The 16,019-nt window shown below is 46.0% G+C and overlaps 1 protein-coding gene across 1 annotated transcript in view; it reads right to left on the bottom strand.

The window, feature by feature from the left end:
• The window catches only part of PTK2 (protein tyrosine kinase 2), a 167,018-nt gene that overhangs the window by 31,291 nt on the left and 119,708 nt on the right, over positions 1-16,019 (bottom strand). Inside the window, exon 21 of the mRNA XM_007464627.1 lies at positions 5,751-5,862. Coding sequence (XP_007464689.1) covers positions 5,751-5,862 — 112 coding nt within the window. The remainder of the gene's footprint in view (positions 1-5,750; positions 5,863-16,019) is intronic.

Below are 16,019 nucleotides of genomic sequence, written 5' to 3'. Positions count from 1 at the left end.
GAAGAGCGTATCTGCAAATCATCTCTCTGATAAAGATTCATATCCAGAATACAGAAAGAACTCTTATAACTTCAACAAGAAAGTGACAAATAATCTAAGTAAACAGTGAGCAAAAGATCTGAGTAGACCCAAAGAAGATATACCAATGGCCAATAAGCACATAAGAAGACGCTCAATACCATTCAGCATCACGGAAATGCAAACCTGGAGGCTTTCCTTTCTGCTCCTCACCAGCTGGGAGCACGTGGGTGAACCAGCCGGATTCTATTTCCTCATCTATAGAACTGGGTTGACTTGGAGGGACCCTGAAGTCACTTCCAGCTCTAAAATCCTCATTGTTTGACACGTGAATTTAAAGTTCAGAGCAAAAAGAACGGTCTAGTCTGAAATGGAAGATGAAGTCAATAAAGTCTCCTAAGCCTGAGGGATTTAACCAAGTGGAAACTCAGGGCTCTCCAGGCGAATAAAGACCAGACTTGAAGGAAATAGACTTGGGGCCCAGCGAGCCCAGGGGAGGAAGGAAAACGCCTCAGTGCCTGTGTCGCTTTCCCGTGGACACACGTGGTCCTGGATGAACACACACTTCGCTTTGGCTAAGTTCTGAGTGAGTCTGAGTCTCGAAACAGTGTCACCCCCATCTGCCTGGAATGTGTGCCGCCTCCTGTCCCGGGTCTCCCGTGTCACCCCTCCCTCTCCCTCCCGACACAGAAGCATATCCCCTCCTCTCCTCCGAGCACGTGGACTGCAGCTACCCCTGCACTTGCTCCTGCCCTGCTGTGCGGGCCTGGTAAGCCTCTGAGGGTGGGAAGGCTCCCCCACCCCTTTATCCCTGTCGCATTTCAGCCCCCAGGTGCAGTCTACTCCAAACTTAACTAAATGTGAGGACGGATCCCCAAGACCCCCCGAAAGAGGGAAGGGCATGAAGCGGGAGGCACGGGCTTTGCTTGTGCGCTAGGGCGGTAATTTTGTTCCATGAAGCCCTAGGGACTATTCTTCAGACTTATATTTTTAAAGGTTTCATTTGCACAAGTGGTTAAAAAGAGGCAAAAATGTTTGACTATCTCTGTACTCTGACATTTCAGTGGCAACAGCCGTTTTAAAGGTGTGTGTTAATATGTATGCATTACAATGGTCGTATGGCAAAGGCTTCCTGGAGTCCAAGTATGGGAGGGTGCAGACCCAGGAATTAGGACAGTATTCACAGCTGTCTGACAGGCGGACAGTTGTGTCTGCTGGCTTACATTTTAGAGGTGGCAGGTTAAGTAACACAGGCAAAAATAAAAACTTTCACTCAAAAAAAAAAAAACAAAAACAAAACTTCTACTCAATGTGTCCTATGTGTAGAGCTAGGTGTCGTATGTACAATCTGAGAAGTCTGAGAGCAATGGTACAAAGAAGTATTATCATCCCATTTTACAGAGGATAAAAAAGAGGCTCAGAGAGGTCAGGTGATGCAAACAAGCTGCACAGCTGGTAATGGCAGAACTGCCCGCCTCCAGAGTCTGCTGTGCTGTGCTGCTACTCTATGACAAGTACACTGTGACTCACCAAATAAAAGGGGAATTACAAAAGGAACGATCAAAGAACGGCAAAATCTCCACAGAACGCCCTCCAGTGGCTCAAGTACTTACATGGGTAGCAAACGGTAACACTTGAAAGGTTCCATTTCAAAATAAAGATAACAGATAAAAATATGAAAACATGTCTTACAGAAGACGAAACTACTGCACCCAAGAATACCACAAAATGGAACTTTGTTAGCCACCCGCTGCGGAGAGCACGGACGTACTGCTAACAGTTCTGTTTTCCTTCTCTACAAGTACGGACTCAGCGTGGCGGCCAAGAGGGCAGGCCAGGAAATGGCCAGTGCCGGGCCGGGGCAACTTGCCCACTGTGCCTTCAACAATGAAGTGGGGACAGGGCTGCCACAAAGATCGAATGAGCTGAGCTGGGCTGAGGTATCCAGACGTGTCACCTGCTACTAAGTACAAGGTTTAGCAGGCTGATTGCATCTCCTCCTCAAAGACAGAAACTTGGATTTTCATGAAGCAAACGATGGAGCTGGGGGAGTTTTTGTCGAAAGCCTCCCAAGTAAGGAGGAAGAAAAAGGAAAACCCAACACATCCTACACTTGTGGTCCTCAGCTGGATGGCAGTGCCCCCGATGGGGGCCCAGGTACCGAGAGGGCGCTCCTGCTGCCTGCAGGGCCCAGCACTGAGGGTGGAAGGCAGGCGGGAGGGACAGCGGGGCTGAACAGCAGGGCCTGTGCCACGTTCAGGTCTTTCTCCACCTTACACAGGTAAAACAACAACAAGGAGCCCTGCAGTCTGAACCGAGAACCAACTCCGTCTGACATACAAACACAAATGGTATTTTGCATAGTTTATCAGACACTGAACTTTCCAGAAGAGCAACTACTGTGAATACTGATGGACAATTTTACTTTGTTTCGTTTGAACTTTACCAAGACTTTTCACCCTTCTAGAAAATCACATCATCAAGACGAATGAGATCCACAGTCAGTTGTGGCTGCAGGGTCTGCGTGTGTAGCTGCTGTATCCAGGGCGAGCCTACCACACACAGGTGCGGGCACCTGGCTCCTCCACCGCACCTCCCAGCCTAGTTATACCGGAGTATTTTATACAGGTGTGTGCATAATGCTATTAGAGGTTACTTTCATTTCTCTTGTACAGTTCACAGTCTCTTGGCTGTATTGGTATCTTGAAATTATTAAGTCATTTTATAACCTATGTATTTTATTTCAGGATTAGTAAATGCGGCGTTATAAAATATTTTTTATATAAATGGAATGCTGGGCCTGATCAGGGCTGAGAAACACTATGCTGAGGCAGCTATCCTCAGGGCCCCTTTACACTCTCAGAAATTACTGTGGACTCCACGAGCCTTTACTCGTCTGGATGTATCTACCAACACTTACATTATCAGAACTGAAGACACCCAGCACCTGCACATATATCCTAATGTAGGTGATCTTCCACCCATTCCATTTTTTGTTTTTGTTTTTGTTTTTTGTTTTTGGCCGCACTGCGTGGCTTGTGGGATCTCAGTGGGGTCTCAGTTCCCTGACCAGAGATTGAACCTGGGCCCTTGGCAATGGAAAACCTGAGTCCTAACCACTGGACTGCCAGAGAATTCCCTCTACCCATTAAAATTTTAATCTGGGGCCTTCCCTGGTGGGGCAGTGGTTAAGAATCCACCTGCCAATGCAGGCGACATGGGTTCGAGCCCTTGTCCGGGAGGATCCCACATGTCGCGGAGCAACTAAGACCGTGCGCCACAACTACTGAGCCTGCGCTCTAGAGCCTGCAAGCCACAACAACTGAGCCCACATGCCACATCTACTGAAGCCCGTGCGCCTAGAGCCCGTGCTCCACAACAAGAGAAGCCACCGCAATGAGAAGCCCGCACACCGCAAGGAAGGTAGCCTCTGCTCGCCGCAACTAGAGAAAGCCCGCACACAGCAACAAAGACCACTGCAGCCAAAAATAAATAAATTAATTTAAAAAAATTTGTTTAATCTGGGGGCTGCCAACCTTTTAATTTGGGGATCAAAGAGTAAGTATTTTATTTATTTGGTCACGCCGTGCAGCTTGTGGGATCTTAGTTCCCTGACCAGGGATTGAACCTGCACCCTCAGCAGTGAAAGCGTGGAGTCCTAACCACTGGACCGCCAGGGAATTCCCAAAGTGTAAATATTTTAATCTTTTTGAGCCATACTGTAACGGAAGCACTCAAGTCCGTCTGTGTAGGGGGTACCCAGCCATGGACAACACACAAGCCAAGGGGGCAGTTCATGCAATAAAACGTTCATCAACAGAAACAGGCAGTGGGGTATATAGTCTGCTGACCCACTCTGAAGGGTAGAACCATCTCTGACTACAGAAAATAGCCTCAAAATATACACGTTGAAAACATCCTAAAGAAAGAAGTGTGAGTATATTTAAAAATTTAAGCAAAACTCACCTTTGTTCTGTAAACAAAGAAGCCTACCCACCTCCATCTCCGCCCATGAACTTAATATCACAGCCTTCAAAACTCAGCCACATGAAAATTATTAAAAATCATACAGATTGAGATACATAATCATGTTTAGATGGAAAGGGTTAATTCTGTGAGTTTTAGGGGAATGCTGTGCACAGCATTAGCACATCATTTGTGCTAATCACAAATTAGCACATCATTTGTGCTAATCACCAACTATGTAGAGTTCCTTACACTCCTGTGACTAAAAAAAGTGCTGGGAATGCATTATCTCATTTGGTCTTTCACAACACCCCTAAGAGGTGGGGAACACTAGTACCCTCACTTCACAGATGAGGAAAGTGAGGCTGGGAACAGGCAGGTAATCCACCTGGTCATCAGAGCCACCTGTGAACAGATCCACCTGGCTTCCAGGCCTGAGAAATTAACTTCAAGACTCTCCGGTGCTGGACCCTTCCACAGTAGTTAGTGAGGAAACGGGCAAACCCGTGTATACAAGGTGGAGGCCGCAGATGCTGGGGTGCATAGCTTTTCGGTGGGTAGCTAGGGACTTAGTTGTTGTAACATGAGGAGAGACAGAGAAACGTTGTGGTCTCAGCACTAACCAGCTCATAGTAACACCGACAGAACGGACCACAGGCCCTCCTCCTTCTCTGGGCCTCAGTTTTCCCACTGGTGGAGGAAGCCAGACTACAGAACCCTTCACCTCTAAAATTCTGAGGAACCGGGTCAGTCACCTGTGTTCACTTTCAATGTGTAATAATATTTACTGTAATAGATTAAAACAATGGCCGAGAAAACAGATTTCAGGCATCGTGATAAAAAAAATGGGTACAATATTTAAATAGCACTTTTTGTTAACAGATTTCTGAACATTTTTCAAAAAGAAAATGAAGTAAAGAATTGTCAGAGTTCCTTTAATATATTTTTAGCTAATCAAATATCAAGTAGCAGGTAACTATTAACTGCAAAAAAGCCTATTATCTATTTACCATCCAGAAAATGATCTGAACTGGATTATTCATGGCAAGTAAGCCACTGTGTGAAAATACCATCCTATCAAAAGCAAAAGGAGAACAAAGAATCCTGATCTGAGGAGAGTGTTTAAGGGCCAACTGTGTCCAGCTCCAGCCCAGCTGAACAAGAGGGGAAGGCTCTGGCCGCCTGCGGAAGGCCGGGAGGATGCAGGGCAGGGCTGGGGTGCTGCTGGCAGACCTCCCCACGCTGACAACCCAGCCACCGCCACAGATGAGGAAAAGGCAGAAAATGTGCACCAGGTCCTCAGCAAGACAAAACAAAACCTGAAACGAACTGGGTCAGGTAGAAGCTGACTCCTTTCAAAATAAAGCAAAACGTAAAGGGTTCTCGGCTTGGTTATAGTCTATCTGGTCATCAGGAAGGTCCCTGACACCAGCAGAGAGAAACCTCCCCGTGCCGGGCGTGCTCACTTAAGTCTGATGATGGGGGCGGTGTGTGTGTGTGTGTGTGTGTGTGGGGGGGGGAATTGGAAGGTCAGACCTAATCCAATCACTCATGATTTCGAACAGCTCAGAGCTGCAACGCAAATTAGGGAAACGGGTGCACGTTGGGGTGGTATGCGGCGGGGCAAACAAGGAACAGAAGTTGCAGTGACTCCTCTTAGAATAGCCCGCTATTTGGTTTTCTCCCCACAGACAGCAGCTGCCTACAGCAGAAACCGCAAAAGTTAGTCGGCATAATGCCAGAGATGGGGTGGGGGCCTTTGCTACCTTGGGTGGCGCTTCGTCGGACCCTCCGGAGTCCCAGGACACTGTGACCTGCCTTCTGGACTCCATCCTCATCCGTTCTTCTTGCTGGACCTTCTCTTCCTCCAGGATTGTGCTAGAGAGACAACACAGTATGTAAGGGGAGCTGACACGGGGGGAGCTTGCACACACGAGACCCCACCCTGATGGACCCGAGGAGCCCCGGGAAAGAGGATCGGGTTTCTAACTTCACAAAAGGATTCCAGAATGGCCTTGATGCAAGGGGCACAGCCTAAGGTAAGGGAAGGGCAGCTGGCAACACAAGGAGGAGCTGGGAAACCAAAGGGGGGCCAGGATGGATGGTCTGGACGCCGGTTTCCTTTAAGCAGCAGAGTTTCCCTGAGCAAATCCCGAGCAGCGCTCCACACAGCACAGACCCAGCCCTCACAGTGCCACCACATCAGCACAGCAACCGACCAAACAGCCATGCGGCCCAACGCTCCCCACACTGCTCACGACCTCCTACCAACTTTCACTTTAACCGGCACTTTGCCTCATCAGGAAGGAAGGAAATGCAACAGTATCTACAAGCACTTCTGAAACTCCTGCCGGCTTGAAACTGGCAGCTCTGCACCGGGTCACGCGGCTACTTACCCGCCGGGCCGCTCAGGGCTCCGCACCTGGGCTCTGGGCCATCGCGGGAGCGGCCACCGCCCTCTGCTGCCCGCCCGCCCGCCCGCCGCCCCGCCGCCGCGTCCTGGGGCTTCCCAGTCCCAGCCTCCTGGTGGAGGGCAGCAGAGAACCTCCCAGCGCCAGCAGCTCATGAGAGAGTGAGGTCAGCGGCCCCACAGCCTTTCTTTCTAATCTGGGAATCCGGCTCGACTGTTTCCAGGAGCACAGACCTCGGACCACAGTCTGCCTTAGTGATGACAGGAGAGTGAAGCCACCATCAGCCGAGCAAGTGCACTGGCTGGTGAGGAAGACCGGTCACCACCTCCCTGTGCCTCACAGGGGACGGGTGCAGGCTGCCGGGAGGGTGGCCGCTGGGAGCAGGGGTTCAGACAGACCCCTGGCCTGAGAGAGGGCTGCCTCCGATTAGGAGCTTTTCAGTGCCCCGCTCTCAGTCACCTGGCCCTCAAAACAAGTAACAGACTCCAAGTCAGAATTTCCAAAAATTGCGTAGTTTTAAACAACTGAAAAGTCCATAACAATCAGGAAAATAATCAAGTAAAAAAAATTGTCCTTATTTCTAACTTCTGCAAATCATTAAAATAAAGGCAAAGCTATGAGAAGGCCAAGCGTGACAGGTTCTTTAAGTCAATGGAACTCTATTCTAAATAGGTCTCACGAAGGCAATTTATTTCACATGGGCTGTTTGGTGAACTGGGCCACCCTGACCTGAAGGTTACTGCTCCCCGCAAACACCTCCAGATAGGTCATGGGAGGGCCCTTGCATAAGGAGAGCCTCTTGGGCTCCACCTGCCCTGACCCTCCGCCCACACTCACTGTTCTCTGACCCACTGATTCACTGTCTGAAGCCTCCCTCTCGGCCCTTCATCATCTGCTACCACTGAACACAGAATGCAGGGGTAACCGGGAAGCGAGTTCCTCAGTATCATATACCAAAAACTAACATGTCAAAACGCTTCGGAGAAAGCATAACTTTGCTGCTCAGAGTGGCGCAGAATATAAATAACTCATTAGGTATCTGTTTTTACAATGGGAAGGCTCTTCCATAGATGGAGTAAGAGTGCCCGTGGAGACAGTTCTGAACTTTCCTCTTTACAGCTGCTGACGAACCCAGAGCAAAAAACTGGAATGTGCAGAGTGTCAAGGAGGTCAAATTTAAACATATTTTCCCAAAGTCCAAGTATTTTTAGTAGCAATACATTCTGTTTGAAAGCTTTTAGCTGCCTAATGTGAACTGGCAATGAGCCCTCATGCTTCTTCCTGGGATGGTGGTTTCTAAGTCTCAAACTCACCAGAGAAAAAACTATACGAGCTCATAAGACTTTTCATTTAACAAATGTCAGAACATGTAAGAATCATTCTTTGTTTATCCACGAGCCCCATCTAGGAAGAGAACTGGGAAGAGGGGAAAGGAGCATTTATTTAACGTTAGTTTTATTTTTTTATCACTACTTCCCTCACTTTAGGAGGAAAAGTCATCAAAGGAATCAATTCACAGTAAAGGACAAAAAAACTTGCAAGCACGCGTTGACTTTTCTCGGCCTGTGGCAATCCCTGTGAAACTTGGTCTCCTGGGCTCCGCAAGCTGGTATGGAGAGGTCTCATTAAATTTCCGTTCTGGAGCAACAAGATGTGATTTCACTTCTAAGGTATTTTCATGGAGAGCAATAAAGTGGTCTAATAGCGTCTTCGTTTCCAGTACCAAGCTAAGATTCGGAAGCAAATCTCCAACACAGACAAGATTTAGAGTGGACAGGGGCGATCAGTCCAAGTGGGTGACCAGCTGTCCCCGCTGTCCCAGCAGAAAGGGCACTAGCTATGAGCAGCACCTTCTGAGCTGGGCAGCTGGGCCCATTTCAACTTGCGTCCTCCTTCATAAATGAGAACGATACTGCCTGTCCTGTCCACTGTTAGGATGGAGAAATAAAGTAGGTGAAAAAAACCAGTAAGGCTTGGGCTTCCCTGGTGGCGCAGTGGTTGAGAGTCCGCCTGCCCATGCAGGGGATACGGGTTTGTGCCCCGGTCCGGGAAGATCCCACGTGCCACGGAGCGGCTGGACCCGTGAGCCATGGCCACTGAGCCTGCGCGTCCCGAGCCTGTGCTCCGCGGCGGGAGAGGCCACGGCAGTGAGAGGCCCGCGTACCGCAAAAAAAAAAAACAAAAAAACCCAAACCAGTAAGACTTTTAAGTAAATGCTATCTAGTTCTGTACTTTTACCTGCCTTATTTTTTAAAAAATCTATTTCACTTCTGTAACATTTTTCCTGAGAGTGATTATAGTAATACTATTCTTTTCTTTGAAACTACATTTTTTCTATGTTTGAAAAACTTTTTTAAAAAAGACTGGACTTTGATCACCTAAACATAATAATTTTATGATGACATCACAAAATTTGCTTTGGACAGAAAATCAGTCTGGATTCATAGCTACTTAGGCTAATTTGAAAAACATCCAGAGAAAGAGCAGCAAGAAACTGGATGAAAAAAAAAAGCCACGAGGGAAATGGCTTGTTCTGGCAAGTTCATGGGAATGCCAGCTTTGAAACGCGATCTCTTCTAAGTACCCAACATCGCCTCACCACAAAGGAATGGAGCTGACCCTTCAACAACCCCCCTTGGTATCTTTGCAGAAAACAAGGCTTGAGACAAAGCTGGGACGGCACCTCGCGGGCAGCGCACGCCTCCCTCCTTCTTCTCTCATAAACACGCACAGCAGAGACCGAACATCTCACTTCACGAATACAACAAAACCGCATCTCTCTTTACTTATCAGGTACCTCAAGCTACAGGAAATAATGCACTTTTGTTTGGTTATGGTGTTACACATCTCAAAATTATTTGAAAAGAAGTGATTTCTACTGAAATCTTACTTTAGAATGGTGACCTCTTTGTATTTCTGGCAAGTTCGAGAAGCTCCTATTTGACCAATCCTCTTGCAGACAGCAACTACGGACTAGGACAGAAGAAACAGGCCTGTGACAGCACAAAGCAGTTAGGCTCTGGAGGGAGCTGCCACTAGGAGGAAGGGAACGGCACTGGGTGAGCCCCCAGTTTAATGGCCACTAGCCAGAAAACCAGCCCCAGTCTTCCTGGTTTGAAGAGCCAGAGGACTGAATTTGGGTCACCACAGCTGGTGGAAAGTGAGGGGGGAAATCCCAGGAAGAAGAAAGCCAGGGAGGTGTACCTCAAATTCTGAGTATAGATTCTGCCTGAATCACTAGCTGACCCCTGTACTAGGCACATATAGGGCAGGCTCCAGGCAGCCCAGCTGAGGCTGAACTCAGCTGAATCGGGATTCGAGCTCACAGAATGGAGGGAGTTTGCTATGTGAGACCTGCCAAGTTAGCTGCCTGCTAAAACCAACCAACCAACCAACCAACCAACCAACCACTCTTCAGAGGAATAATACTGAATCCAGAGTTTCTACAACCTATCAGTCACAATGTCCACGACATAATCTAAAATCACTTGATGTACAAATAACCATTAAAATGTAATCCATTTTCGAGAGGAAAAGAAATCTAAAGGAAGCTGACTCCAATGGTGACTCAGAAGTTGTAATTAGCAAGCAAGGACTTTGTAGAGCTATTATTATATTCAAAGACATAAAGGAAAATTTGGTCATAGTTAATGAAAAGATAGGAAACACCAGCAGAGAAACTAAAGGTATAAAAAAGAGCCAAATGAAAATTCCTAATGAAAAATAAAATATCTGAAATAAAATCTCCACAGGATTGGACGATCAGTGGGATGGAGATGAGAGAAGAGTCAGGAAAATTGAAGATAAATCAATAAAAATTATCCAATCTGAAGAACTTAGAGAAAAAAGACTCTGGGGGGAAACCGAAAAAGAACAGAGCCCCTGGAACCTGAAGGACACTATCAAAAGACTGAACATACATGGAACTGGAGTTTTAGAAGAGAGAAAATGGAGCGGAAAAAATATCTGAAGAAATAATGGTCAAGGACATACATTTACAGATTCAAGAGGTTCAGTGAAGCCCAAATATGATCAATACAACAAAAACCACACCCAAGCACATCCTCGTTATAAACTGCTGAAAACCAAAGATGAAATCATGGAAGAAGCCAGAAAAAATGACACATTACATACAGAAGAGTAATAATTTAAAAGGCCAGTGACTTCTCATTAGAAATAACAGAGGCCAGAAGATAATGAAAGAAGGCTTTAAGGTGCTGAAAGAAAGAAAGGAAAAAAGAAAAAGAAAAATGCTGTCAACTCAGAGTTCCATATCCAGTGTAATGAAGTTCAATTCATTTTCAGATTAAAAAAAACAAAACAAAACCCAAAACTAATCAACAGGCCCAACACCACAAGAAATGTTAAAGAAGTTCTTCAGACAGATGGGAAAGCCAAATGGAAGAAAGATCTTTAGGAAAGAATAAAGAGCACTGTATGGGGTTAAATATAAAAGATTTTCCCCTTACTTTCCTCAGAATACTATTAAAAACACAAAGTGTACTCTTATTTTATGAGGTTACTGTCATACATGAATATACACGACACCTAGAACAAAAAGGACTGAAGTTTCCACATTTTAAGTGAAATACAATTACTAACTCTAAGCAGATGGTGCAAAGTTAAAGATGTATAATGTAACACTTGGGGCGATCACTAAAAATATAATGCAAAAGGTATTTCTAAAATGCAAATTTGGGGGGTTGAGAGGAAGAGGTGCAGAAGGTAAGCCAGTGGCTTCTCAGCGCCAAACTCTCTTCACTGAGAACCGACCCGCTGCCACGGGGGCTGCCGCTCCCTCCCATCTAAGCTCAGGTGCCCAGAGACTGGGCTGAGACAGAGCCAGCGCTGCTCCACTCGTTCCCTGCATCCCTGCATCAACCTCGGCGCCATGTCCCTCTGTAACCTGAAGAGGGATGGGCCACCTACAGCCTCTGGTCCTTCACTGTCCAGAGGGGAGGACAGACATTCATGTCTACTCCACTCTTCCGCCATGTTTTCAGGGATAATAACCCTGGAGACAGAATTTAGGGAAGGGGAATGAAGAACAACTAGAGAGAGAAGAAAAATGGTGCCAGAAACAGGACTGAAGGGAAGGAATTACAGCAGCTACCGGATGAGTCTGAGGATTCACTGTGGGTTCTGAGGGCAACCTTCAAATAGTAAATATGTGGATTACAGCTGAAGTGTGAACTTCTCTTACAAATAAGACAAGGGAGGGGAAGTGAGCAGAGCGTGGGGAGGTACAGCGGGTGGAGGCAGCCAGCAACCCATTCAGTGGGGGGCGGCATACGGTGGTAAAGAGACCGAGAAAAGCAGTGGTCCTGGACTTTGGAGAAAAGGGCCCCGGTTCTTGGATCCACCCTTTGTTAGCTGCACAATCCAGGCAAGTCATAGGGTTTTTCTGAGCCTCAGGTTCCTCAAGTGAAAAGGGCAACAGTATCTCACCCTTAAGAATTACTGTGAGATCAGTAAGGTAATCACGTGAAAATGGTCTGTGAAGCCATGTAAGTACAAAGGACTACTTTTTATGAAATTTAAGTTTAAATCTCACCGGAAATTTGTTTACTTCACATAAAACCAAATTCTGGAGGTGAAGCTAAAGTAGAGATGCACCTGTAAAGGTCTGAACATCTGCGTGCGGCGGTGTGGGGGGGGGTGGTGTCCAATGAAGGGCAAGAGCTACCCGCAGGTAAGAAACAGTTATGACATAAATTTTAGTGGAAACAATTTAAATTTTACATTAAATTCCCATTAAATTTAGATTTACTATTTACTTTTTATTACCGGGAAGACTAAGGTCCCAAACCAAACAAACACTTTAAGATGTAAATACAGGGGTACTTGAGAAACAGGTTACTCTTCTAGATGACACCAAGACCCAACAGGACGGCAGTGAGAAGGAAAATGCCGATATGATGACTAAGGAGGAATTTAGACACCACCTTTGAAAGGAATTTGGGGAGCACGTGCAAAACCACTTTAAAAGCACAGCAAAGAAGCACAAGTAACCTCACGTTATTAATCAAATCTAGAGTTTTTAATCTAGAGTTCACATTTTAGGATAAATGAAGAATCAAAAAGGACTAAAAAAAAAAAAAAAAAACACCTGTACAAAATGTCCACAAGACATCTACAAAAGGTCAAAAAGATGTGCCTAGCATTTTGGTATCTGGATAATAATAGCTATACCCCTTTTACATTTGAAGAAACAGTTGTTTTTTGTTTTAAACAGTAACTGATCATTTTCTGTACCTAAGACTCCTCCAGGTCCCTTGCGCATCTTCAGAAAAAGCTTTGTTTTTACTGCTACTACCAGAGCAGCCACCAAGTGTGTGTACCCACCACGAGCATGAAAACTAAATGCATTTAGATGATTTTATTTAATCCTGAAAACTAGAGGACAGGTAGGGTTTGTGATTCTGCTCTCCCAGGGAGGCTAAGTCACTCACCCAAGGTCAACTTAGGTCAAACAGATTTCTCAACGGCCAGCTTTGCATGATAAAGTTAAGAAGCAAACATGACGATATCAGGTTATAATAACAAACAAACAACATCCACAACTCCCCCCAGACCCAAGCTGGAGACAAGGCTATGTATTACGGGTACAGGACGAGTACACAGCAGGCAAGTGTGGACGCCGGCCAACGCACACTGGCGTGGCTTGCCTCGAGAGACTCAGCCTCGCCGAAAACCTCCACAACTGCTTGCCACTAACTCTGGGATTACAGAGGGCCACAGCAGCCAAATGCGACACACTCAAGATGTGACAGCAAAACAGCGATAACACGTGGAAACTATGTCACCCATCAAAAGCCTTGGGTGGGGGGACCTCTGTGCCGAAGCCAGAGATGCTGCCATTCTGTTGGGGGACTTTCTCTGGTTGACACTCAAGCAAATGTAAGAGAACCAGCTGCAGGAATTCCTTGTAACAGTATGTTTTTTTTCCCTTTTCTTTCTTCTTTTTGCTTTTTAACTAAACAACATTAACAACTTGCCCACTAGTCAGAATCGTAATCAGAGTACTTACTAACGTCTAGCCATGGCTCAAACAAAGCATAGAGCGTGACAGTTGACAGCTTGTGTCCTGGACTCAGGTGAGCTTGCCTTGAATCCCAGCTCTGTGACCCCAGCACTCAACTGCCTAACCTCAGTTTCCATTTCCCCATTTGTAAACTGATGATGACAATGTTACCTACATCTCCCAGGACCGTGAGGATTCAGATGAAATAAGGTGTGAAAGTTCACGGCACAGGTGTGGCAGCAGAAAGCACTCAGTCGGTGCTGGTTTTCAATGTTGTAATTTCTAAGGTTGACGGCAGAGGATGGAGACTGGCTCCTAGCGAGCATGCTGTTGGTCTAAAGGGCTTCCTAAAGCGCTCAGGGTCAGAGGGCCTTCCAGGCAGACACTTACTAAGTCAGTGACCTTTAGAATAGAAAACCTCAGGTAAATTGTTTACATACCACTTACGTTATTTTTTCTTTCTCTAACCTACCCTTCATATGTGAAAATGGCATGCTTAGGAACAAGGATCGATTTCCAAAGGTTTTAAAAAAACTATGGCTGGAGCAACAGGAGCTTTTGTCACTGCTGGAGACACTGCATTGGTGCATCCACTTTGGAAAACAGGCGCTATCAGTACATAAAGCTAAAGCCGCACACACCTGCGTATGCTTGAATATGCATCCACCAGACATTCTTGTACACGTGCTCACCCAATGACACTTCTGTTATGTCCCTACTGCAGCAGTCTTGAGAGCCCCAAGATGAAAAGTATCTGAATTTCCACCAATAGTAGAAGGGATAAACTATGGTATATTCACAAATGGGACACATACAGCAACGAGAGTGAAGTCCAACTCAGGGGTGATCTCAAACTAAATGTTGAGCAAAATAAACCATAAACAAAAAAGTACACACTGCATTATAGCATTTACATAAAGTTCAAAACCAGGCAGAACCAGTCTATGGTGAGTGGTTATCCCTGGAGGGGGAAGAGTAATTGGAAAAGGGGCCTCTCGTGGGTCTCTGGGGTGAAGGCAGTGCTGCTTTCTTGTTCTAGATGCTGGTTACAGGAATGGGCCCAACTTGTGAAAATTCAGTGAGCTGTTTACTTCTTGGCATGTTTATATGTTCACATCTTTGCATGTCAATAAAAAGTTAGAAAAATACAAAAATTAGGGTACAAAATTTAAATCAATAATTTTATTGATTACCCTCATTTGTCTAAAAGGGAGTTAATAAGCCACACGTTAACTTAAAATGCTTCCCTGAGATAAAACTGACCATCTTTTCCTATAATGGCACAAACACCTTAACGACACAGAGCACTGCTGGGCAACGCTACCTTTGAACATAAACTCCAAAGGGGCAAATACTCAAGAGGTTTAACTGCGGTCTCCTCGCCACAGTATCTACCAAAGATTTAACTGACTAGCTAGGGATTAAATGACTTTTCATTAAAAAAATATTTAGTGCACTCTTATAACCTGTCAGTCACACAGTATGAAATGCTAGAGCTCATGTTATGAGAAATTTCCTATTGAGGAAATTTGCTACTAGGCTGCCCAGAGGTTAATCTCATTCTCCTCAATGAGGCACATCTATGAATAAGGACACAGGATGGCAGGAGGACAGGCCCTGTGGTCACAGAGACCGACCCATCCCAGTACAACCCCCTGCCTAACAAGAGTCACCGAGAGCCACTTTTCTTAACTTACGATACAGTAGAAAGAAGACGTGGTCCAGCCAAAGATGAGTGGAGCCCACAATAAACTGAGTCTATCTGCAGCATTTTCTCTTTAGATAGACAAGGAGAGTGGGATTTGGGAACATTTTTAGGTGCCCTGGGGTAAGGGCCATCCAAAATTTATTACTTTGTTAGAATCTTGGATATAATAACAATTTTAAAAAACTCAATAAAGAACGTGTTTGATTACTTGTGATACGCTGTCACATATAGGTGTCCAAGCAGCTAGTATATTATAAAGTTACGTTTTATTTGGCTTATTTGGTAGCCATGTTCTACATGTTTCAAGTACAAAGTTAAACTCCATTTCTGACTAATACAAAACAGACAGAACACACTAATGGTCAATAATCTGTACTAACTGTTCACAAGAAAGCATCTATAAATAGGTACATGATGTTTTTATGTGTGTGTGTGTATAAAATAATTATATTTAGTTCTAAGCCTTCACCTGGGACAGTTTTTGGAGCTACTCCACCTTAATGCAACAGTCCTCCGGCCAGTGTCAGCATGAGTTTTGTGAGAACTAAGCACGAACTCAGCAGCTGTCTGGTCCTCACTGGGTCCAGCTCCTGGCCTGGGGGTGTGGGCAACACCGAGGTGAGTATGACGATCCCTGTCCTCAAGGAGCTTCAGTCTAGTAGGGGATGAGACGTACTAGACTGTGAGCTCCTCGAGGGCAGGAAAAGTGTTGGGTTCTCTTGCCCAGTGACCAGCACCAGGCCCAGCTACGTGGTGCTCAGTGTTTGTGGAGCTGACTGGACCGGGATGCGGCCATCTGCGGCCCACAGGGCGGGCGTGGCCAGAGGAAGCAAGAGTTCTGGACAGCCCACGGGCAGAGCAGGGAAAGAGGCTGAGGAAGAACGGGGGGGCG

This window comes from Lipotes vexillifer, unplaced genomic scaffold, assembly GCF_000442215.2.
Source record: "Lipotes vexillifer unplaced genomic scaffold, Lipotes_vexillifer_v1.1 scaffold394, whole genome shotgun sequence".
NCBI classification, from domain to species: domain Eukaryota; kingdom Metazoa; phylum Chordata; class Mammalia; order Artiodactyla; family Lipotidae; genus Lipotes; species Lipotes vexillifer.
This window is presented reverse-complemented; position numbering and strand designations above follow the sequence as displayed.